This window comes from Lupinus angustifolius, chromosome LG16 (assembly GCF_001865875.1).
Source record: "Lupinus angustifolius cultivar Tanjil chromosome LG16, LupAngTanjil_v1.0, whole genome shotgun sequence".
Classification (NCBI taxonomy): Eukaryota; Viridiplantae; Streptophyta; class Magnoliopsida; order Fabales; family Fabaceae; genus Lupinus; species Lupinus angustifolius.
In genome coordinates, this window is record NC_032024.1 from 18117528 (window position 1) to 18143513 (window position 25986).

Consider the following 25986-nt stretch of genomic DNA (forward strand, 5'->3'; position numbering starts at 1 on the left):
TGTCAGAATTGTTTGTCTTTCAATTGTTGCAATTAGTATGTTTTATTTTCATTTTTGTGGATTATTCAACAACAACTTACTTAGAGTTACTACACCTTTTTGCAGTGAAGGTCCACGTGTAAAATCTTCTTCTAAAAACTTGTTTTTTGGGAGACCAAAATCCTTGTATATGATGGAGCTTAGAATTGATATTGAAGCATGAAATTGGTAATGGTGCTTGTACGTATCTTTTCACAAATAAGGAATGATGTTTGTAGTAAGATTATGGAAGTTAGACTCACTTGTGTTATAAAGGATGGAGATTGGCATTGGCATTCTACAAACCATATCAAATGATTTGGTTTAAGTCCAAATAAAATGGATCAATGTACAATATAAGAATAATGTAATATCGTTGCAGTGTCGATTTAAAGGTGTAAATATTTATGTATAGTTAGTTCATCATTTATCATTCATTTGTATTACTTATCTATAAAAGTTAATGACAATTAAATATGAATAGTAAAACGATGAAAAAACAATATAAAAACTTTTAAAGCATTAATGCTTCATTTAAGCATGGAGGTAAATACTATAGAAATAAAGAGTATGCAGATATAGTAGTAACAACTTGTAGTGCTTCATTTTCTTACCTATATTAAGTACATATATAATGTGGTAAAGAGTGTGTGCCATTTTACTTATTTGGAAAACCATTTAAGAGGAAACCTCCACCGAGATCCCTTTGCACAAATATACAACATTTAAGGTTATCCTATATAGTGTCATATAAGAGAAATACCATATCAAATAAATATCATGATATTCTGAATTTCAGATCAATCATTTGCACAATAATGTATAAGAGGAATACCAATTAGATCGTTGTGAGAAAATGCGATATAAACATGTTCATAAAGTAAAGTGCTCATCATAGTTTGAAGTTTGAACGCAAAAGAAGTTCATCCAAATAAGTATCCTAAAGTGAATAGGAGAATACAAATGATTGATTCTATCTTTGAGAAGGGAAAATCTTTCAATATCATAATTGGACAAAGTTTTATGTTGGTTATTTATTTAGATCTAGGACCGACTATGTGTAGTATTAAACTCAATTAAGGGAGAATTCCCCAAAGTTAATACTTTTAATAAGCATTCAATAGTTAGTGTAATTGTTTTGTTTGATTCTCCAAATGAAAAGTATTTTTAGATGCCACTTAAAAGTAAATAAGTCATTGTAACTACAATATAAAATTTTCTTACTCTACCAAGACATACATATTAAACCGAGGGCATTCATATACTCGAGAAGCAAGTTAAAAAAAACATACTAACTATTAGATCCTCAAAGAATGTATAACTAAGATGAAAAGTGGATCCTTTCGCATTAAAATCACCATAAATAAACATTATGTAAACATTTTAAGAAAGAACTTTATGTATTTATCATATATCTTTGGACTAAATTGAAGAGGGGCTGCGCGAACGCAAACCCCCACTACCACAAATTATGATGTAGGCTCTCCCACTTGGGGAGACCTTAGGTTGACACCCCTCCAAAGTGCAATGGAGGTCACCAACCTAGGCCATAGACCTTCTTGATCATCCATTGACCCCATCCAGGTAAGTAGTTTGAATGTTGCTATTTGCTACTTATTTATTGAGTGCATGTTGAGTTCATCATTGACACTTTGTCAATGTGGGACTAAAATGATAAACTGTCACATTTGTTTGTTTTATCAATTGTTGCAATTGGTATATGTTATTTTCATCTTTGTGGATTATTCAACAACTTATTTGGAGTTTCTACACTTTTTGCAGTGAAGATCCACATGTAAAATCCTTGTATTTGATGGAGCTTAGAATTGATATTAATGCATGAAAATGGCAATGGTGCTTGTAGGTATCTTTGAACAGATAAAATGTATGATCAATAAATATCTTTCTTTAGGTTTGACAAACAAATAGGGAATCATGTTTGTACAGTAAGAGAATGAAAGTTAGCCTCACTTGTGTTATAAAGGATAAAGATTGGCATTAGCATTCTGCAAGCCACATCAAATGATTTGGTTTAAGTCCCAATAAAATGGATCAATGTATATTATTAGAATAATGCAATATTTATGCATTGCTAGTAATGATGTAAATATTTATACACTTCCAATATATAATTCATCATGCATTTGTATTACTTATATTTAAAAGTTAGATGATTAAATGTAAAGAATGAATAATACAACATACTGTCAGAGCATACATATTTTTCTCTTATTACAAAATTATTTTTAGAAGAAAAATACATTTTTATGATGAATAGTTGACACAATTTCATAAGTAAATTATTTTCAACTGAATACTATAGAAATAACGAGTATGAGTAGCAACTTGTAGTGCTTCATATTCTTACCTATTTTAAGTACATAAATAATGTGGTAAAGGGTGTGTGCCATTTTACTTATTTAGAAAAACATTTAAAAAGGAAACATAAGTGATCCCTCTACACAAATATATGACTTTTAAGGTGATTATGTTTAGTAGTCAAAGATTCGGTGAAGATCGAAATAGTTAAAACCTAATTCAATGATTGTGAATTACTTATATTCAATTGTTTTATTAATAGATTAATTAATAGTGATATTCTATTAAATTCGATGATAAATAGTAGCTGAATTTTTTCAATTTTAGTATTCAAACCAAAAACTAATTACCATAATCAAACTTATATTATGAGAAATACCAGAAACCTGAATCTGAATTACCAAAACAAAACTAAACCAGAATTTGATTGCTATGCATGAACACAACAGTAAATTATATGGTTCTAATGAGAGAATCAAACTATGACTGAGAGTTCTAGGTGCAATGTTACAAAAAGTAGAAATCAATAATTTGCTAAAGAAAATAATGTGTCAAAATTAGGACTAGAATTGCAAGAATTAACTGATAATCATTGCAAGAAAATTAGGACTAGAATTTGGAGGGACTGCGCGAACGCAGGTCCCCACTGCCACAAATTATGATGCAGACTCTCCCACTTGTGGAGACCTTAGGTAGACACCCCTCCCAAGTGCAATGGAGGTCACAAGCCTAGGCCATTGGCCTTATTGGTCACCCATTGACCCCATCAAGGTAAGTAATTTGAATGTTGTTATTTGCTACATATTTATTGAGTGCATGTTGAATTCTCCTGTACACTTTGATCATTGTGGGACTAATATGACAAACTTTGTCACAGTTGTTTGTCTTTCAATTGTTGCGATTAGTATGTTTTATTTTTATTTTTGTGGATTATTAAACATCAACTTACTTAGAGTTACTACACTTTTTTGCACTGAAGGTCCACATGTAAAAATAACTTCTAAAAACATGTTTTTGGGAGACCAAAATCCTTGTATACGATGAATAAGGAATGAAGCGTGAAATTGGTAATGGTGCTTGTAGGTATCTTTTGACAAATAAGGAATGATCTTTGTAGTAAGATTATGGAAGTTAGACTCACTTGTGTTATGAAGGATGGAGGTTGGAATTGGCATTCTGCAAACCATATCAAATGATTTGGTTTAAGTCCTTGTAGTGTCGGTTTAACGGTGTAAATAGTTATGCACATTTAGTACATCATTCATCATTCATTTATATTATTTATCTTTAAAAGTCAATGAAGATTAAATATAAATAGTAAACGATGCAAAGACAATATAAAAACTCTTACAACATTAATGCTTCATTTAAGCATGAAGGTGAATGCTATAGAAATAAAAAGTATGCATATATAGTAGTAGTGCTTCATTTTCTTACATATATTAAGTACATATATAATGTGGTAAAAGGTGTGTGTCATTTTACTTATTTTGGAAAAACACTAAGAGGAAACCTCCACTTGAGATCCCTCTACACAAATATACGACTTTTAAGGTTACCTTGTATAGTGTCATGTATAAGAGGAATACTATATCAAATAAATATCATGATATTCTGAATTTCAGATCAATCATTTGCTCAATGGTGTATAAGAGGAATACCAACTAGATCGCTGTGAGAAAATGCAATATAAACATGTTTATAAAGTAAAGTACTCATCATAGTTTGAAATTTGAATGCAAAAGAAGTTCATCCAAATAAGTATCCTAAAGTAAATAGGAGAATACAAATAATCGACTCTATCTTCGAGAAGGGAAAATCGTTTAATATCATAATTCGACAAAGTTTTATGTTGCGTATTGATTGTTTAAAACAACATTTACCTTTTATTTGGGTTCAGGGTCGACTATGTGTAGCATTAAACACACATTTAAGGGAGAATCTTCCTCAAGTAAATATTTTTAAATTAGTTTACTCTCCTAGTTGTATAAGTCATTTATTTATTTCATTATCATTAATAAGTATTTTTATGTGTAACTTTTTTATTTGATTCTCAAGTAAAAGTAGTATTTTTGATGCCAAGACATATATATTAAACCAAGAGCATTCATATACTCCAAAAGCAAGTTAAAAAAATCAACTAACTATCAGATGTTCAAAGAATGTATAATTAAGAGGAAAAGTGGATCCTTTCGCATTAAAATCACCATAAATAAACATTATGTTCACTTTTCAAGAAAGAACTTTATGTATTTATCATATACCTTTGGACTAAGTTGAAGAGGGGCTGCGCGAACGCAAACCCCCACTACCACAAATTATGATGTAGGCTCTCCCACTTGGGGAGACCTTAGGTTGGCACCCCTCCAAAGTGCAATGGAGGTCACCAACCTAGGCCATAGACCTTCTTGATCATCCATTGACCCCATCCAGGTAAGTAGTTTGAATGTTGCTATTTGCTACTTATTTATTGAGTGCATGGTGAGTTCATTATTGACACTTTGTCAATGTGGAACTAAACTGACAAACTGTCACATTTGTTTGTTTTTCAATTGTCGCATTATTTTCATCTTTGTGGATTATTCAACAACTTATTTGGAGTTACTATACTTTTTGACAAATAAAATGTATGATCAATAAATATCTTTCTTTAGGTTTGGCAAACAAATAGGGAATCATGTTTGTAGTAAGAGTATGGAAGTTAGCCTCACTTGTGTTATAAAGGATGAAGATTGGCATTGGCATTCTGCAAGGCACATCAAATGATTTGGTTTAAGTCCCAATAAAATGGATCAATGTATATTATTAGAATAATGTAATATTTATGCATTGTCGGTAATGGTGTAAATATTTATATATAATCAATATATAATTAATCATATATTTGTATTATTTATATTTAAAAGTTAATGATGATTAAATCTGAATAATGAATAATACAACAATAATATAAAACTTGTATACCGTCAGCGGACATATTTTTCTCTTCTTACAAAATATTTTTAGAAGAAAAATACCTTTTTATGATGAATTAGTCATTCAATTCATCCTCACACAATTTGATAAGTAAATAATTTTCAACTGGATATTATAGAAATAAAGAGTATGCATGTATAGTAGGAACAACTTGTAGTGCTTCATATTCTTACCTATATTAAGTACATATATAATGTGGTAAAGGGTGTGTGTCATTTCACTTATTTGGAAAAACATTTAATGAGGAAACCTAAGTGATCCCTCTATACACAAATATATGACTTTTAAGGTGATCCTGTATAGTAGTCAAAGATTCGGTGAATATCAAAATAGTTAAAATCTAATCCGATGATTGTGAATTACTTATATTCGATTGTTTTATTAATAGATTAATTAATAGCACTATTTTATTAAATCAAATGGTAAATAATAGTTGAATTATTTCAATTTCACTTCCTATTAGTGTTCAAACCAAAAACTAATTACCATAACCAAACTTACATGATCTAATTTGAATTATGAGAACCACTACATTATGAGAAATACCAGAAACATGAATTATGAAAACAAAACTAAACCTGAATTTGATTGTTATGCATGAACACTGATAATCCTTGCAAAAAAATCAGGACTAGATTTGGGAGGGACTGCGCGAACGCAGGTCCCCACTGCCACAAATTATGATGTAGACTCTCCCACTTGTGGAGACCTTAGGCAAGCACCCCTCCCAAGTGCAATAGAGGTCACAAGCCTAGGCCATGGGCTTTATTGTCACCCATTGACCCCATCCAGGTAAGTAATTTGAACGTTGTTATTTTTTACATATTTATTGAGTGCATTTTGAATTTCTTATATATACTTTGATCAATGTGGGACTAATTTGACAAACTTTGTCATAGTTGTTTGTCCTTCGATTTTTGTAACTAGTACTTATTATTATCTTTGTGGATTATTCATCAAATAATTTAGAGTTACTACATTTTTTGCAAAGAAGGTCCATATGTAAAATCTTCTTCTAAAAACATGTTTTTTGGGAGACCAAAATCCTTGTATTTAATGGAGCTTAGAATTGGTATTGAAGCATGAAATTGGTAATGGCGCTTGTAGACATCTTTTGACAAAAAAGGAATGATGTTTGTAGGAAGATTATGGAAGTTAGACTCACTTTGTGTTATAAAGGATGGAAATTGGCATTGGCATTCTCCAAACCATATCAAATGATTTTGTTAAGTCCAAATAAAATGGATCAATGTATGTTACTAGAATAATGTAATATCTCTGCAGTGTCGATTTAACCGTGTAGATATCTATACACATTAATCTATCAAGTATATATTTCATTTATATTACTTATATTTAAAAGTAAATGATAATTAATTATGAATAATGAATGATACAACGATAGTATAGAAAACTCTTGTACGATTAGTGCATACATCTTTTCCTCTTATATTAGAATGAAGATTATTTTTAGAAGAAAAATATCTTTTGATACTGGGTAGTTGTAACTGGTACTACTATGAGAGATATATGTTAGTGCCAATTAACTTGTATTTGTTTTTGTTTGTTGTTGCCTCACCTTTTTTTCTGATAAATTACTCATTCAATTCATCCTCACAAAATTTGATAAGTAAATTATTTTCAATTATTTTATAAAGCCTTTTTAATCAGAACAATGTAAACCCAAATATTATGCTATGCTATTATGTATTTAAGCATGGAGGTGAATACTATAGAAATAAAGAGTAGGAAATTAATTATTAATTTCTTAATTTAAGTATATTTTTTCAACCAACTAGTGGTAAATGCAGTAACATAACTTCTAGGTTAACAGATATAGAAGTAACAGCCTAGAAGGAAAACTAAATGATCCCTCTACCCAAATATATGACTTTTAAGATACAAATCTAAATAGTTAAAACCTAATCAGATGATTATAAAATTTGGACTAGAATCAGAAGAGACTACGCAAACACAAATCCCCACTACCACAAATTATGATGTAGGCTCTCCCACATGTGGAGACCATAGGCAAGCACCCCTCTTAAGTGCAATGGAGGTCATAAGCCTAGGCCATGAGCCTTATTGATCACTCATTGACCCCATCCAGGTAAGTATTTTTCAATGATGCTAATTGCACCTTATTTAAACAATGCCCGCAGAAATTTGTATATGATTTGAGCGATGTGGGACTAAACTAAGAAACATTGTCAATAAGCATAAAACCCAATGAACAAAATCATTTAGATCTACTACACTTTTTTGCAGTGAAAGGTTCATGTGTAACATTAATGTTTTTGGAGATGGAGAAAAGTTGTAAAGCATAGAATTGATACTAAAGCTCTTACAAAGCACAAAATTTATCTTTTGACAGATAAGATATTTTATGATCATTCATCCCCCACACACCCATAAACAAATTTTTCTCCAAGAAGTATTTCTAGAGGAAAGGGAGGCTAAAGAAAAACATAGATAAAACGACTAAGAAATATTTATATATCAATATTTTGTCACTTAACATGATTTATGATAAAGTACATATGTGCAACTCTACAACCATTGTACAACCTTTTACTCTCTTATATAAATCAAGGTTTCTCATGATCTTAAGGTACTGGTGTATTTTTTTTGTATAACTAAGGGTACCCCTTACTTTATGTATAAGAAACTATTCCCTTTCGAAATATGTGTCTGTTCCTTCCAACAAATATTACTCACAGGAGCCGAATTTTCAACTTTTTGATCTATGTAGAGATCTACTGTGGCTTTACACCACTAGATCAATATCTTGTTGATAGGTATTGATGTATTTTAGTACAAATAATGTCAAAATTAAACCCTTTGTAAAATATCTATGCCCTACCGTGACCTTACACTTGTTTAGTCCTTTATTAAGTGATACGTTTTCTTAATTATATTACTGAAAAAAATGATACTAAACTTCTGGAGTCAACTACAACGTTTTTTATTGACATATAAAGAAAAAAGGAACTAATATATAAAGCATTGTTTACAGCTTATATCTATTATTAGCATCACTGAGGAAAAAATTAAGCCCAAAAAAGCTACAACTTTTGGCATGTTAAGATAAAGTAGTAACTACAAAAATAAAAGTTATTTGCCCAATTGGGTATGTGTGAGCTTTGTAACAATGTTCTGTATTAGAATTCAAGTGGATAACCCAGCCAAAAAAGCCACTCCGGTGGATGGCAACCACGCCGAACCGGAGATGAATTGGGCTACGGTGAATCTGTTAGCCTCCACGGTCGACGTGATGACCCGATATCCAGGCCATTTAACTCGCTGTCCGATGGCTGCACCCGGCCCATAGTTCATGTACTCTCCATAATACAATGTGTCTAATGCAAACTCTCCATTCCATTCCAACCATCCATTGGGATGCACGTGGTCACCAATGTAGGATAATAAGTATACAGTTCTAGAATATAATTTCCATGGACGACCCAAATAGGTAGGGATACTACCCTTCACCGTAGCAAGATCCGGTGCGGGTAGGATACGACAATCGTGGATGGATATACCTGTGTTTTGATTTGGGTCTTTCCGATTTTGGGCCGTGATTGTATTTTTCTGTTGGGCCATGGGCTTGCGAGCATAAATATTACACTTTTGAAAAACTACGGCCGCGTTTCCAAATATGAAATCAACGGTACCATAAATGTCACATTCGCGAAAGAATTGACGATTGGAGTGCACATAACATGTGTCTTGGTAACCGATGACACTACATCGATACACCACCGCGTGGTCAGCTCCGACACGGAGAGCCACTGCTTGATGCTTCTCTGGTCCAGCGTAGTTTTCAAACGTGATGTCCCGTGCAACGAAACCAGCACCACTAGCGGCTGCAAAACAAGTATAGTTAGAAGTATAACTAAATGGTGCAATTATAGGGAAATAATGTTAACTAAACACATAATGGTTGTATTTTTTTTAGCACAAATCATGTGATATTTTAATTCATTTAATTATTAGAATGCTAGAGCACATAAAATTTAGAATCCTATCACACACATCGAGTGTAATATGTATATATTGTTATAATATCCATAATTTATTTGTATTACTTTTTTGAAAAGTCAGTGATAAATGATTGACTAACAACATATAAAACTTTTAATATATCATTATATACATTTCTTCAAAACCCATATGATAATAAAAGTCAAGTTATGAATCATACTATCTTTTGATGAAGACAGAGAATGCGTAAGATTCCAGCAGTGTCACACTTTAATTAAAGTATCAAACACTAATGTTTAGTGAGTGAGGTTACTTTAAACTCCAACAACAACTAACTAACAAATAGTAAAAAAACATCATTAAAAAAAACCAATATCATCAAAAACATTTCAATGCATATGTTCTTAGGAACTTGAACTTGTAAGTTCTTGTTAATTCACTACTAGTTAATCTAAGGAGATGAAGTTTGTATAACTTCACTAAATTTCATAGGAATGTTAGTGTCATAATTTTTAATGCAAAATTTCTATTTTTTTAATAATTTGTTTTGGAATTCACAATTATTTTTTAGTTTACATTTTTTATGGCCATTATTTTTACTTCAATTCTCTTTATTCCATGTAACTCAAGTGATTTTTCACTCCAAGCAATCGCGAGATTTATTTAAATATTCCTCGTATTTTGTCCAATATTAACTGATTTATAAAAAATAATTTAATGAAACATTAATTATTGGGATCTAAGAAAATAAAATTTTATGCAACAGGTGGATATTCAAATAATTGTTGGATACTGAAACTGTCCAATCATGCAGTATATGCAACAACAATTGCATAAAAATCTATAAAAATTTATAATTTATACCCACTCTATATATTTAAAGAGTCAATAATAATTAAATGTAAATGATTAATGATACAGTAAAAATATATAAACATTATAAATTATAGATGCATACATTATTTTTTCATGAAAATACTATTAGTAACTTAGAAAGTTGGGAGTAGCTACATGTGCAACCGTATTTTAAGGCACAATAATGCGTGCATTGATGACATTACAAATCACAATCAAAATGGTAGCTTTGTTTAAGAAACAAAACAAAACAAAAATGGAGTGGTGCATTCTTAAAACTCATCATGCTTAAGGAAATACTTTCTCCTTCTCAAAAAAACATCCTAAATTTTTAGGAGTTTATTATTTTTACACAATTAATGTAAAATTTTAATATTATCAATACATTATTCATCAATATATATTACTTTTATTTAATTTAAGAGTAAAATATAATTAATAAATTAATAATAGATGATAAACTAATAATGTAAAAAGTTCTTACTATATTAAAATCAATTTTTAGATGCAATAGCTATATGTGTTTTCCATGGTTAGAACCTTGGAAGGGTCCCAATAATTTGGACTTGGGTAGAGTAAAAAGATATACACCCTTAGATTTAGATGTAGTATGTTTATTTATATCAAAGATATAAAATAAAGTAAGTGGACACTAAGTAGGACGTGGAATAGACATATGACAAATAAAAATGTAGATTGGGATGCCACATCCACGTTATTCTATCACATGCATGGTTTTGGTTAGTCTATTTGTACCAAAAAGTTATTTATCTTTTGGAATATGGTAGATAATATATAAAACTCATATATATCATAATATATTTTTTTATAGATGAGGAATTCACTTACTCCAATCGTAAGTTTTTTAAACTTATCCATCATCCTAGCCATCAATTCTATGGACATCTAATAGTTTAGATCTACTTACTAATTCAAACCATTGGATTTCTCTACAATTGATGGTTATGATAAAGAGTAAATTTAAAAAAACTTACTCTTAAAGTAAGTGATCCCTTTTTCATAATACTTTAACCAATTTCAATTGTTTATAAAAAACGTTATCTTTTCACAAGTGTACAAACACAGCAATAAGTAGAGTGTAATATATATATATATATATATATATATATGATAGCACAAACACTTTTACATTGTCCGTGTATTATTCATCATTCACTCATTTGTATTATTTTTATTTAAAAGTCAATAATAGTTAATTAAAAATGAATAATAAATGATGCAATGATAAAATATCTTATACCGACATTTTTTTATGTGATAAGTATATAGTGAAAAAGGAATTTAATTTACCAAAGGATGCAGTATGGAATGTGGTCATGCCATCAGCAACATTCTTTCTCCCTGTGATGATCGTTTTCCCCTTCCCATCACCAATCAACATTATATTCGTTTTCTTTTTTCCAATCTTTAAGTTATTCTCTTCATATCTGAAACAATTAAAGTTTATTAGTGCGCATGCTTTTCATACCCTTTTTATCTATTGTTATTCCCTTATCATAAAACAATAAAAATATATATTACTTTTTCTTGTTTATTTGGTTAAAAGTCACATTAACAAAAGTTATTTTTCTAGGAAAAATGTAATTAATTGGTCAAAATAATACGTTTCTTTCATTTGAGGGAGACAATCATATTTAACCCAACAATCTCAACAATCTCATCTTAATCGAATCGAATTTTTATACAACATGTTTTACTGATTAATCAAATCCATATCAAATTAATTTTAGTTCAACATCGAGTTTGTAAATTCATAAATCGAGTTAAATCAATGAGAATTTATCATATTTTTACTCTCAAATTCAATTCAATCCAACCCAACCCAATTCACCTTTTTTAATTGAATTAAATCCATTTTCAATTAAAGTCACATCGAAACTTACATAAAAAATATACTACAACACCTAATATTTTTTTTGTTTTGTTTAATGTCAAAATAATTTAAGAAGATGGATGCATAAATAAATATTAGTATTGTAAACAAATTATAGGAGTATATAAAATTCTATAATCAAAAGTCAAAACAATCACATGATTACAGTTACGAATATGCATGCACAGGGAAATAGTTTTTTTTTTAATGATAATAATTCATCACCGACCGTGCTTCTTTTTTTCTTCATGATCCAAATCATATCACCGTCACTTCAATTATGAAGTTAGTTTAAATAAAAACAATAAATCATTACAAAAAGTGCAATGTTCATTACCTCGAAAAAGAAAGTGAAAAGTGTGTCCTTTACAGAAAATACATAGATATGCGTCCTTAAGAATTAAGAATAAGGAACTTTTCAAAAGAAATAAAGCTAACTTTACAAACAATTTTTTATTTATTTACAGCATATTAGTAAAATTTATTACTGAAAAGTTAAATTTGATATTAATTTAGTTGTTATCAGTTCTTACTTTTTTTTTATTGCTATATTCTCTATTCAAATAAATATTATTTATCTAAATCAAATTTTTAATATTTCAGTCTATATAAGAATATTACGAAACCAAGATCTTTTTGATTTAGTTCTACATTTTAAAACCACTCATAACATATATAAAATTATGTGCAATACTTCATATTTCCAATTCTCAAGTATAATATCAGTGTTAAATTTTATCGATAATTAATATATCATTCATAATCATTTATATTATTTTTAAAAAACAGTTCCTCTATACTTTTTTCTCAAATATTAATTTAGTCCCTATTGATTTTCTTTAAAAACATTAAGAGCATTACTTACATTTTTTATCTAATTGATTAAAAATAATATCTACCAAACAACCAAAAATAAAATTCTTTTGGAATAAAGAATCACCTTTTCAAAGTTTTACTCCAAAAAAGTCTAAGTGAACCTCAAATAAATAGAAAAATACTTCCTTAATGATTAACAACTATTTTTAAATTCCCTTAAAGACTAATTTAAACAAAAAAAACTGCAACAGTGATTAAAAATTACTGTAAATAAACATATAAAGAAAAGTAGAAAACAGTTTAATGCTATCATAACTAATTAAAATACCAAAACATAAATAAATAAAAATGAATTATTTACCTTCCTGCCCTCACGTAAATTATGAATCGGCGATTACTATGCTCTGGTGCTATTTTAATTGCTTCAGTAATTGTCTTCACCGTTCCGTTCCCATTCTTTGACACGATTATATCGGCTTGTATCTCCGATACCGATAAACTCATCAATTTCCTATCTCGTTTATTCAACCATCCCGGGAATTTAAAATCTCGCGAGATATTTTCATTACTGTGAACGTTATCTTCTTCTCCTATGTTCATCATCAATCGTCTTTTGTTCTGTATCGGAACTCCAGAGAAATCGTCATCATCTCTTTGACTCGCGGAATATATCGCGAGACTATTACTCACGAGTTCCGACAAGTCCTTCAAGTTATTAACCATCTCATCCTTAACAGTCCCGTTAGTATCCTCGAACCCCTCCGCGCACGTGTCATGATTCGTGAGCGCAGCGCTGAGCCACGTCATCACATCATCAGTCGAGCCGCGCTCAGCAGCAAATTCTGTCGTCGTTGTTGCTACTGAGAGGGGCGCGACCGATGTGAGGGCCCGCGCCAGCGCGTAAGTGGACTCCTCGAGCAGTTCGAGGCAGTCCTCGTAAGCAGCGCGCTGGCGCGAGTCAATTATCGTGGTTTCGGGATAGGGGTTGGTGAGGGTAGATGATGCGAAGAATGCACTGCTGACGTGGCGGAGGGTCATGTTGAAGGATATATGAATGAGATCATGTTCGGTGGCGGTTGTGGAGCCTGGGAATTCAAGGAGAGAGTTGATGCAAAGAGTTGGGAATAGTGTCTTGCTGCAAGTTCTTGAGATTGCTTCAGTGGGTTTGCCGCGGAGGAGCTCCGGTGAGGATTGATTTCGAGCTCTTGAGCGGTTGAGTGTGACAAGAGTGGCGGAGATTGCGGCGGACGTAATGATTAAGACGGCGGCGATGACTGTGAGTATGATGAGTTTCTTTTTACAGATTCCCGAGGCGGAGGAGGAATTGGTGGTTGATTTGGTGAGCGGTGCGGTGGAGCGGCGGGAAGAGCCACCTGGATCGGAGGGTCCCAGTCTATCAAATTCCATTGTTTTTTTTGTAAGATTTTGGGAGTGAATGAGTTTTTTTGTAAGGGCAGTTATTGGTTTGAGTTGTGTACAGGGTAGTAGAGTTTATATAATAATTCTTCATTATAGTATAGTGTAATATTTATACATACTAATTATATCATAAACTATTATTAATTTATGTTATATTTTTGAAAAATTAATTATGATTAAATATGAATAATGTACTATACCATTCACAATATATTAAAAGGTCAAGTGGTGTAAAGTCTTATTAGATTTATAAAGTGGTCAAAAAGTCAAGAGTTTGATTTATGAGAGCAACACTTGTTGGGTGAGCATCCACGAACCCGGAATGAATTAGTTTCTTACCCACCATTTTGGGATACTCTTAGTTGTAAAAAAAACTCATAATTCCTCGCCGTAAAATGTAGGTTGCTTATGATCACTATTGTAATATTGATGTTGTTTAATTTTAGAAACTCCTAAAATTATTGTGATAGTAATTAACGAGTGCAATTTTGTATATAAAGGAATGATAAAATTGTTTATATATATATATATAGTGGGAGTGCTTTAAAGAGTGGAGAAAGAGTGGAGAGTGAGTGAGTTGTATAAGTAGCTAAACTAACGTGTTTTTGTTTGTAGGAAAAATGGTAGGTTGGTGCAAAGTCAACTTCAATCAATTAGCTGGCTCCTACTTCCAACATTGGCCACTAGATTTAGAAGGAGGCATATGCTTCTTCTTTCTATTACTTTTCTCTCTTTATTCTCTCACCCCATACTATTTTCTTCTTCAATTCTTCTATCAATTTCATACAAAACAAAAACAAGTACAGATCAAGTATGAGAATAAAATATATCATGATATAAGAAGATAAGTTATCTACTTACGACTATTAAATCATGATATGTGTTATATTTAATTATTTTTTACAAAATATTTCTAAAACTAAACAAAATAGGGCATGTGTCATACTTTTATTGGTCGGATGAGATAATTTATCTTGAAGTATGAGAATATACCTTATTCTCAATTAAGTAAGAGAAAAAGTGTAAACAATAATGACACTGTAAGAGTTTTATTTATTATTACTATATAATCTGTTATTCATATTTAATCAACATTGACTTTTGAAGGGAAGTCATAAAATTGTATGATGACTAGAGTAAAGAGTTTAAGGAATTGAATGAAGGAGGTTGTGAGTTCGAGTTCTATCGACAATAAAATACTAAAATATTAACAATTGCCAATAAAAACCATTGAATTTAAAAAAATATATAATAGAAATAAATGATAGATGATGTACTGACGATATATAACTCCTAACACTAAAGTGCATAAATATTATACTCATTAATTATTGTAGAATTAAATGATTCTGTATAATGAAAATTATTGAAGGTTTTTTTAAAGGACCCATTATAAATGGCAGTGTTTATATAAATGTTACAGGACTAGAAAAACCAGTTATAAGATCATCAATTTATTCTGATATTAATTAATTCAGATCATAGATAAGGTAAAGATATATGAATGTTTTGTTTACTCTTTATATATATGTCGGGGGTCTCTTATAATATATAATAATATAATATAAGATAGCCTAAGAGTGAAGGAATTTCAATACGTTAAAAAACTTTCTAAATTGGTAAAAAAAGGGAACATCAACATGCATAAGTTTCTTAGCTAATAAGCTAACTATCCAACGACAATGACATCTATGTCTTTTAAAATATTCCTTCTCTATTCACCAAAAAAATCCATCTCCTTTTTATGGGTTTTATTTTTAAGATTGTAAACAAAGTTGTTTTTCTTTTACTTTTTTTATTTGTAAAACAAATAGCAATAGAAAAACTGAATATTTTAATATTTATAGATTTACGTATTTTAATTCCAATTTTATAGGGACAAGTAAAGAGTTAAATGCACTTTAGATGTAATTAAGGAAAAGTGCATTTTAGATGTGAGTGTTATTTATATACCTAATTTGTTAATGTTAACTATTTTTCTTATAGAAACAAAAACAAAAATCCCAAAATTAAAATTCAAATAAATATTGAATCACTAGATCAAATTGATCTAAGTGAAAGAGGCTTGATTCATTTAAACATGAAATCTCAAATTCGATCTCTAGATTTGCATGTTTGTTTGAAGAGTTTAATGTTTAAACGTTGGATTATATTAGAGAGGTGCCTTGTCGATTAAGCAGGAGTAGTGACGAACCCAAATTATGTGTCGTGTGGGTAAATACTCACACAAAGTTCTAATAATTAAATCCAAACTCGATGATACCCGTCCGATTATGATTCAACTTTAACGAAAAAACTTGTTTTTTTTCTAACCGGTAAATAAGAATATAAAAATATAACCTTGTGTCGTAAACAAGTATAGAAAGTAATTTACTGTCTCCACAGAGAATTGTTTAAACTATAGTCTTTTAATTAAATTATTATTTCTCAACTCAATAATTTTGGGATGTTTGTTATGTGACATAAACAATTCGAATATACTTTATATAATGAAAATGTAGTTGGGGTTGAACTTCACACTATCTTTCATACCATTTAAAACAATCAATTCATATAAACAACTCAATATGACTAATTGCTAATATCTTAGTCAATTAGTCATTTATGCAAGAAAATCATATGTCTAATGATTTTGATGCATAAGAATAAGAAATACGACTTATGAATTCATGCCTCTATGTTTAGTGATGCAGTCATGTTAGTTGATTAAAAATGCAACACCTCAATTGTGCTAGCCGCCAATGTCTTGGTCTATGCTAGCACTTTATCATAAGTAGATCTATGTTTAATAATTACAATGATAAAATTAAGTTTTTATGAACCTTCAAATTTGTCTTCTATGTCGAAACACATATTATTCACTTTGAGAGTTTTGAAATCACATTATTAGTTCTATGTCTAGATACCAAAAAGTAACATGCATATGATGGAAATTTGAGCAAGTCTATATCTAGCAAATGCAAAAAAAATTGAGAATTATAAGTTCAGAATAATTCAAAAATACTTAAGCAATTATTCTAAGTTCATGCAAAAGTTAATCAATACTAAAACATGCATTTAGTAAATATAAGACTCAAAATGGAAATGAACTTCATGAAATATTATTGAATCAAAGAGATGGTTACATTGAGTTTGTGCTACATTTCACCTCAACTAAAGTTACTTAGCTACTCATATCCATACAATATAAGAATGATAGAGATAACACACTCATAGGGTGGTAGAACCACACACAATTGAGTAATGATTATCACTTATGATGCTTATACTTAGTTTCAATGAACTAAGTGAGCTAAACTCTCTAAAATAAAGCTACTTAGTTCCAAGGCCTATAAATATTATTCTGATGTTGACTTCTGCGTTGAGCATGAGATCCAATTATCTAGGCGCGACTCTTGGATGCACCAAGCTGAGTTGAGTGCATCACCCACTACGTTGAGCGTGTAGGTTGCGTCGAGCGTATTCTAAAAATTAACTATTTGTTGAATTCCTCGAATTTAGATGCTTAGTGCAGGATGTGTGCTGAGTGCATGTATCAGATGTTGTTAAAATTGTTTAGCGTGGATCTGACGCTGAACATGACCGATTCTAGTTCAAGAACTTGGAATTTCTTGTTCTTTTGTCTGATTTAAGCCGACAAAATCACTTAAGGACAATATTTAGCTAATAAAATAAATTTTTAATCATGTGTAAGTATTTTTCCAACAATTTGAATTGATTAGTTTGTAAAGTGCCATAAAATTATGTGTTAATTTGGACTTAACACATTTACAAGAAGCTAAAATAAAATTGAACTCCCTTTATATAGACAACAACAAGACGAGTTTGAGATTGTAAATACTCACCTATTTCCACCTTGAACAACCCACCTCAATATAATGGTTATGATTTTCAGTTTTTTTAACTTATTTGAGATTCTTGATGTATATTAATGTATGTGACATATTATTTTATTTTAAAAATACACATATGAGTAAATATAATTTTAAGTAATAGGGGGAGGAAGTTCTCCACATTTCCCCTAACTCTCATAGGAATGAGATGAGTATCAAATTTTCATCCCCTCCCTTATGAATGGGCGGTTACATATTTGTTGTTCTACTATTTTGTGTCACTCTATATATTAGAAGATATGATTGATCAAAAAAATATTTAATAAATATAATTTTAACTTAATTAATTTTTTTTAACTAATTAGAATTAATGCTACATAAAAACGGATTGATACAAAAAAGTGGAACATTAGATATGCTCCCTCAATAGGCAAGAGGATGAGATTGATAAAAGTTGGTATCTATCATATCCTTATCATGCCCACTATTGACACTTATTTCTTAGGGCCAAACAATAAAAATCATAATACATTTTAAAATTTTCAAATCTATTTTGAAATGTGTAAATGACTAAATATACAAATAATCTAAATTCTTCAAAAATCTTATTTCTTTTTGCAAACTAGTCATATAACAACTCATATATTTAGAACAAAAAGTCATCAAGAAAATTATCATTGTAGTACCTACCAAAAAACAATTATGATTATAGTCATTAAAGTGCTCATTAGATTACATAGTGTTATGACATAGAAGTGGCACCACACAAGTTTGGAAAGTAGTGGTAGTTTCAGGTCTCAATCCTGGGTCTAGTGGAAATTGACATTGCTTGTTAATATTAGTAATATTGTTGCATTACTTTCTTCTTTTATTTAATTTTTCTAAGGTTAAGACCCCAATAAAACTTTGCCTAATGTTTTGGGATTACTTTCTTAATATTGCAACACACTTTTTGAAAAGATGAGTGTATAAAATATAACTTCTTAATTCTTCATGTAGCAAACTCCTAACTTAAGATTAACACTTGCACAAACTACATTCTATACAAGAGCTTATCTTCTGTCCCACGATGTATTCACTTAATATGATTGGTTGAAAAAATTATATTAAAATTAAATTTTTAATAATTAAGTGTTTTTTTCACCGATCGGCACACACACTTTTTGATTAAGAAGATATACTCTCATTATATACTAAGGTCTTGCTTCCTTGGACAAAAATGAAGTCAACTTTGAAACTTAGAAACAGTTATTTACACATGTATTACAATGTTTTGCTTCTTTGGACAAACTATAAGTATCAACCCAGACAAAATGGTTGTGCAGTTGTTCTTGGTCTACAGCACCAAATGATATATTCTCTAACACAATCATTTTCCAAACAAACTTTGAGTAATTCTTTATCTTTTATTGTGTTCTTGTTCTCTTTGATAACTTTATACTTACATAAATAAACTAGGCAGAAAGTCAAGCATAATATTCACATTTACATTACAGAGAAATTTCAAGGGGTAAAATTTACATAAACCTCTTGTGACATTGGAGGAAGTACCCAATATGACAATATTCTTGTAAATATTTTACATATCTTTGTATCTCTTCTATATTAAGATAAGAAATATCCTTAGTCATATTAGCATATCAACTAGCTTAATTATCTTACATAATTTGTTGCCTTAAATTAGGGTGATTCTCTTGTATATTATACAATATTTTGAATGGAAAATATCATGAAACAAATTCTTTCATGGTATCAAGAGATCCAAGAAACTTTCATGATTTATCCTAACCCTCACCATCTTCTTCATTCCCCATCTTCTCTTTGGTTCTTGGCAACCATGTCTTCTAGTTCAAAGAATTCCTTCTATCTGACTTTCGCCGTATCCAATATCAAGAACGATATCTCCATCGTTTTTGAACTGGAAAATGTTCAATATTAAACATGGGGCGAACTCTTCAAAATACATGCCTGATCTCACAAGATCATTCACCATATCACTTCACCGGAAGAAGGCACAAAAAAGGAGTTGTCTGAAACTGACGAGGATAAAGAATTGTAATTAACCCTTGATGTCATTGTTCTCTAGTGGATTTACTCCACTATTTGGAATGATCTTTTCACCACCATCCTTGAGCCTGACTCCACTACAATGGGATCTGCGATTGGCTACAAAACATTTTTCAAGATAACCAACATTCACTTACAGTCACGCTCGAGCAAGAATTTACAACACTCGAATGGAAGATTTTCAAAAATGCTTTAACATATTGTCCATGACTCAAGATGTTGCTTTCAGATCAATTGAAAAATGTAGGTGGACATGTTTCAAATTAGTGTCTCATTTTATGCTTACACTAGAAGATGCGAGTTTGATTAAGATGACAGCCATAGGATCAAATGCGGACATGGTTACTACAACATCTAGAGATTTAGATGAAATACTCATTTATTCCGAAAATTCCTCCCACAAAAGAGGAGGGAAAAGGGTGGAAATCGACGTGCAAATAGTGGAAAAGGCAGTCACGATGTTCCTTAGAAAAATGTAAAACTTAGAAAAATGTTCCTCGTTCTCATGTAAATTAATAAAAGATAACGATTGCATGAATGGTCATGTGGAATCAAAATGCCAATACAAAGTCTCATACATGGATGGATCAATTTCAAGTGGAGATGTTGCCTTTGAAACACGCACTTTAGACACTAATGTTACAAACTCTCATGTTGGATTTGGCGGGATTATATTTGGTTGTGGTCACAACAATCATAGTATCTTTGTTTCTAAAAGTACATGAATATTTGGTCTAGCTTCTACTAGTGGATTTGTAGTTTTGTACAATAGATTGGAGTCTCTATTACAATATGTTACTGACAAAAAATCTATAGTTTATAATTATTTTATTAGTTATTATTTTGATTGTTATTACTTTATTGTTTGTAACAACTTTTACTTATATAGTAAATTGTTTGAACTCATTGATATTTGAATTTGAACAATCTTTATTATATCCTAAAATTCTACACTAGTTATAGAATATCAGTAGATACATGTGCACTTCTAATGTGTGATGTAAAATCATTTCATTTAAAATGGTGGTGAAATAAATATTTCTTGCATTGTGTAATATTGTTTTGTTTTCCAAATTTGTTTTATGTATATGCATTTTCTTATTGCTTAAAGAATATAATAAATAGTTAATAATTAACATGGTCCACTATAATGAATGGTTCAATTGTGTATTTAAATTTTATTCGGAGTTTTTTGGTATAACTAAAAGTATCATTCACTTGTTTGGGTAACAAACTAATCTTTTTCGGAGTTTGTGGGTGTCCCTCCCAACAAATGTCACTTCCAAGAATCAAACTCTCGACCTTGGAGATCCAATGAGGTCTTACACGACTAAACCAACGCCTTAATATTTTATATGAAGTTAATAATGACTATATATACAAATGTTTTAATATTAGTATAAATTATAACTTAGCCTCACAAATCTTTCTCTATCACACAATAAATAAATAAATATATATATTAATTCAAATTTGTGAAATTCAAATGTTAACAAATCAAACCTTTTCAAAAAAATAAATAATATATATATATTGAAAAAGTTTGATTTGTTTACATTAATTTTGTAGAATATAAATAATTAAGTGATACTATATTATATTCTAATATTAATATATATATATATATTATATATATAATAAAACAAAAGCATCTTTTAAAATTAGTCTCTCATCCACTTTCCTTAACTTATAAATTTATTTATCCTTAAACAAAAGTGAAAGCTTGAATTTTATAAACATGTTTGGAAAGAACTTAAAGAACATATTTAAGTTTACACCAAAATTAGATGCTAAATCATATGTTAATAAAGTAGAATAAAATTGTCAATAATTTGACACAAAATTGAATTAATTTTGAAGTATAAAAATATTTTTTGATACAATATTATATTCTAACAAAAGCATCATTTGAAATTAGTCTCTATCCACTCTCCTTAACTTAAAAATTTGTTTATCTTTAAACATAAATCAAGGCTTGAATTTTATAAACATGTTTGGAAAGAACCTAAAGAATATATTTAAGTTTACACCAAAATGACCATAATTTAAGAGTAACGAGACAATCATTCCTAAAACATATTTCAAGGAACAAATGCAATGAAATGAACAATTGACGAATATAGTCCCCTTGCCCATACTTATTGGGCGGAAATAACATGAAAAATGTGTTCATCTATCTTAGAATGTATTGTTTCAATTGTTATATTCATATTTGTATATCAAATGTGAGAAAATATTGTTATTTATTATATATGTGTATATTCATCTGTACTTTTCCATTTGTATTTTATACGCATATTATATACTATGTGTATTTTGTATTTTATATATATATTTATATTTTGTATGTATTGTTTATTATGATAAATATATTTCTATATAAACATGTATTGTTTATTTTGTATGACTGATTTATATACATTTGTATATTTGTATTTATTTTTTAATTTTATTTAAGGAGGTCCACAAGTTCCCTCCATGATAAAAATTATTATGTAAAAGGATGTATTTAAAGGTTTATTTCATTATATGTTTTTTAAAGAAAGGTCCTATATTTATCTACATCCACTTATTCACTTCATCAATAGAATGAATTAGTAGCCTTATCCTCATTAGCACATCCCAACTTAAATGGTGACACATATGATTTTAATTATTACCATCATTTTAATTATTATTATTATACATTAATCACTATTACTACCATTATTATTAATATAATAAAACTGTTTGTATAAATATAAGAAAGAAAATGATAAAGAAACAAAACAAGAAAAGAGGTAGGCTCAGTTTTCAAGGGGGATTTCTTTGTCCTTTCTTGGTGTCTTTTGCGGTGTGGTTTTCCCTCTGGAAAATTAATGTATGTTAAAAAAATATGATAACTCTCATCATTAATGTGTCAACTATTACACATTAAACCATGTAAAACTTTTATTTATTTATTTAAAAAACCAAAAATGGGGAAATGGATAAGATATCATTTTTTATCATTAATTTAGTGTGATTAGTAATTATTAGCTTGTTTGTAATTATGCGACTCAATTAAAGGGTTTTATCCGCCATTTAACTTTTGCAACTCAATCAATTTAATATCGAATTTATTTGATTTAATGTGGTTTGCTTATTTTCAATTATGATCCATAATTTATTTCTCGTGGTAAATATGTATTTGAAATTTAATATGTAATTATTTCTCTTAGCACTTTATTATTATAAATATTTTTTTAAATATTTGAAAATAGTTGGCTTGCCAGAATTAGGTGTTTACACGTTATGTTGATAATCCATAATTATAATATTATATTAATTAAGCATTTCATACTTCATACTAAATAAATATCTTGTCATAATTATGATATTATATTATTAAGCATTGATGCTATTTAGTTAATCCATAATTGTGATGTAATGTTATGTTGATTAAACAACATAATTTGTATATCATAAAATAAAACTAATGACTTTATTTTTTATGTTTGCTCGACTAAAATGAATTATATTTAATTGACAATTTAAATTTTGTTTAAATTATGTTTTATAATTTTTTACTATTTTGTCCTTTTTGATTACTTAAAATAATATATGACTATAAGTAACAAAAGCACAATTGTATAAGTAGCTCACAAATAAAATGCAATTACACGGTTGAACCATTCATTATAATGTACCATAATCATTATTTATTATATTGTATTTCTTTACACAATGCAAGAAATATATTATTTCACCACAATTTGAAATGAAATAATAGTTTTACATCATATATTACAAGAGCACACACAATTATTATCGATATTCTATAATCGTAAATTACTACATTCAATTGGTTTAAAGGATACAATTTTCTTCTGCCTATCAATACCAACATGGTAATTAAATTGAGCTGTGTTTCCATAGATGAAAACATTTTTAGCTACGTTGAAAGTAAAGCACAATAAATTATCACCAAATTTTATAAATGTGTGTTGTTGGTTCAACACAATGTCTGCACCAGCAAAATGTACCGTAATTGGTGGGGCTTTAAATGTAGATGGTGGGGATTTATAACAAAGTTTTAGTTCAGAAGGTAATATATTTTTGTCGGTAACACGCGGTAAATTGATTTGTCCTACTACTAAAGCCTCTAATTTGGTATAGAAATCGACTGGTAGAAGAGTCAATGTTGCACCTGAGTCAATTATGATGTTACCCGAGTTACTACTAACAAAATTTATCCTTGTACCTGCCACAGTCATTCCCTTCAAATTAAGATAATAATATATAGAGGAACTACCAGATAGAAGAGGAGTAGAAACTGTTCCAGAACCAGAAACCACAGCGTTTTCTCCAAAGCTTAATAAACTTGGAATATTACGTTGTGGTGATAAACAATAAGAAAATTTATGATGAATTGGACCACCTAGTTGAGAAGTAAGTGAAGTAGCACCATTTCCTAGACCAACTATTCCTGTACTTTGAGGTTGAAAAACACCTTGGTTATTGTGACCACAACCTATTATAATCTTATCAACCCTAATAGGGTTATTTCTAACGTTAGTGTCAAAAGTGAGTGTTTCTTCAGCAACATCACCAGATGAAGTTGATCCATCCCCATAGGACAATTCATATTGGCATTTTAAACTTAAGGAACTTTTCTTGCAACCATTTTTCTTGATTAATCCACACACTTTTGAAGAACATAGAGCAACTTTGTAAGTTTTGGATTTTGAAGGGTCGAAGATTGGATCTGTTTGTTTGTAACACTTTTTACAAGGTTGACATTGCATCCAAACTATGTCACTGCCTGTGTCAACAGTTGCTACTACATCAAATTTTGGAGTGCCAACAGAGAATTTCATAAGGAATTGTCCATTTGTGTTAGTTATTGGAGATTGTAACACTCTATATTTGGCACTATATTCGGGATCGAAATGTTTAACTCGTTCGAAAGAACGATGAATGGCATTATTCATTCTCTCAAATTGGGTTTCAGAAGAGTTATAGAATGGAGATTTTGGAGAATCTCTATCAATGAGTTCAACACTAAAGCCACCATTGAGTGCCTCAGTTAGATATATATCACCATTGAAGATGGTTGATAATGTGATTGATAGGACAACAAGGATATAGTGATAAGGTGACATGTTGAGTGTTGAGGTTATGGATGAAAAACCTTTGATGCTAGATATATATAGGCACCATCCAAGGTCTAAAGTTGGTAGATGTATACAGCTAGTGACAAATTCTGACATAAGGTGCAAGATATGTTGACTAAAATATTATTAAATTCGGCTCAGATCGAACTGTACGATATAGAACGGATACCTAACCACTCTGAGTCGCTCTTCTAGTCGGCCATAAACCATAATCAATATGAGTCAAGGCATCCACTATTTCACACATAAAACTAGTGACTTAGTCAGTCAAATGGGCCGAATCAATCGATTTATTTTTAAGAAAACATCAAAACGATATCCTCTTGGGAGGAAAAAGAATAATGTGTTTACAAATTTTATTTAGTTATGTTTGTCGTCATTTGAGTTTATTGTCATTTGTTAGGTTATATTGTAACAAAATGTTAATTATTTAATTAAAACTTTAAATTTATTTGTTCACTTTTCTCGTGATTAAATCATAAAAGTTATATTGTTTGATGTTTTTTAATTAATTTGTGGCATTTTGTTATAGTCAAATCTTTGTAGTTGATTACTTAATTAGATATTTGTTTAATAGTGATTGATTTTTTTTTGTTAATTTTAAGTATAAAATTATGAAATAATGTTTGTTAGTATTATAAATGTTTTAAGACTTTTTTATGTAAATTGA

The 25986-nt window shown here is 29.7% G+C and overlaps 2 protein-coding genes across 2 annotated transcripts; both read right to left on the reverse strand.

Annotated features, from left to right (window-relative positions):
- Positions 8260-14348, reverse strand: LOC109330048 (probable pectinesterase/pectinesterase inhibitor 61). The gene is made up of 3 exons (XM_019564036.1): positions 13224-14348; positions 11464-11600; positions 8260-9179 (listed from the first exon to the last, which is right to left on the reverse strand). The coding sequence occupies exons 1-3, from the start codon at positions 14267-14269 to the stop codon at positions 8482-8484; spliced, it is 1881 nt and encodes a 626-aa protein (XP_019419581.1). The 5' UTR covers positions 14270-14348; the 3' UTR covers positions 8260-8481.
- Positions 20174-25304, reverse strand: LOC109329394 (aspartic proteinase CDR1-like). Its single transcript, XM_019563059.1, has 2 exons — positions 24404-25304; positions 20174-20280 (listed from the first exon to the last, which is right to left on the reverse strand). Exons 1-2 carry the CDS (start codon positions 25302-25304, stop codon positions 20174-20176), a joined length of 1008 nt encoding a protein of 335 aa, XP_019418604.1.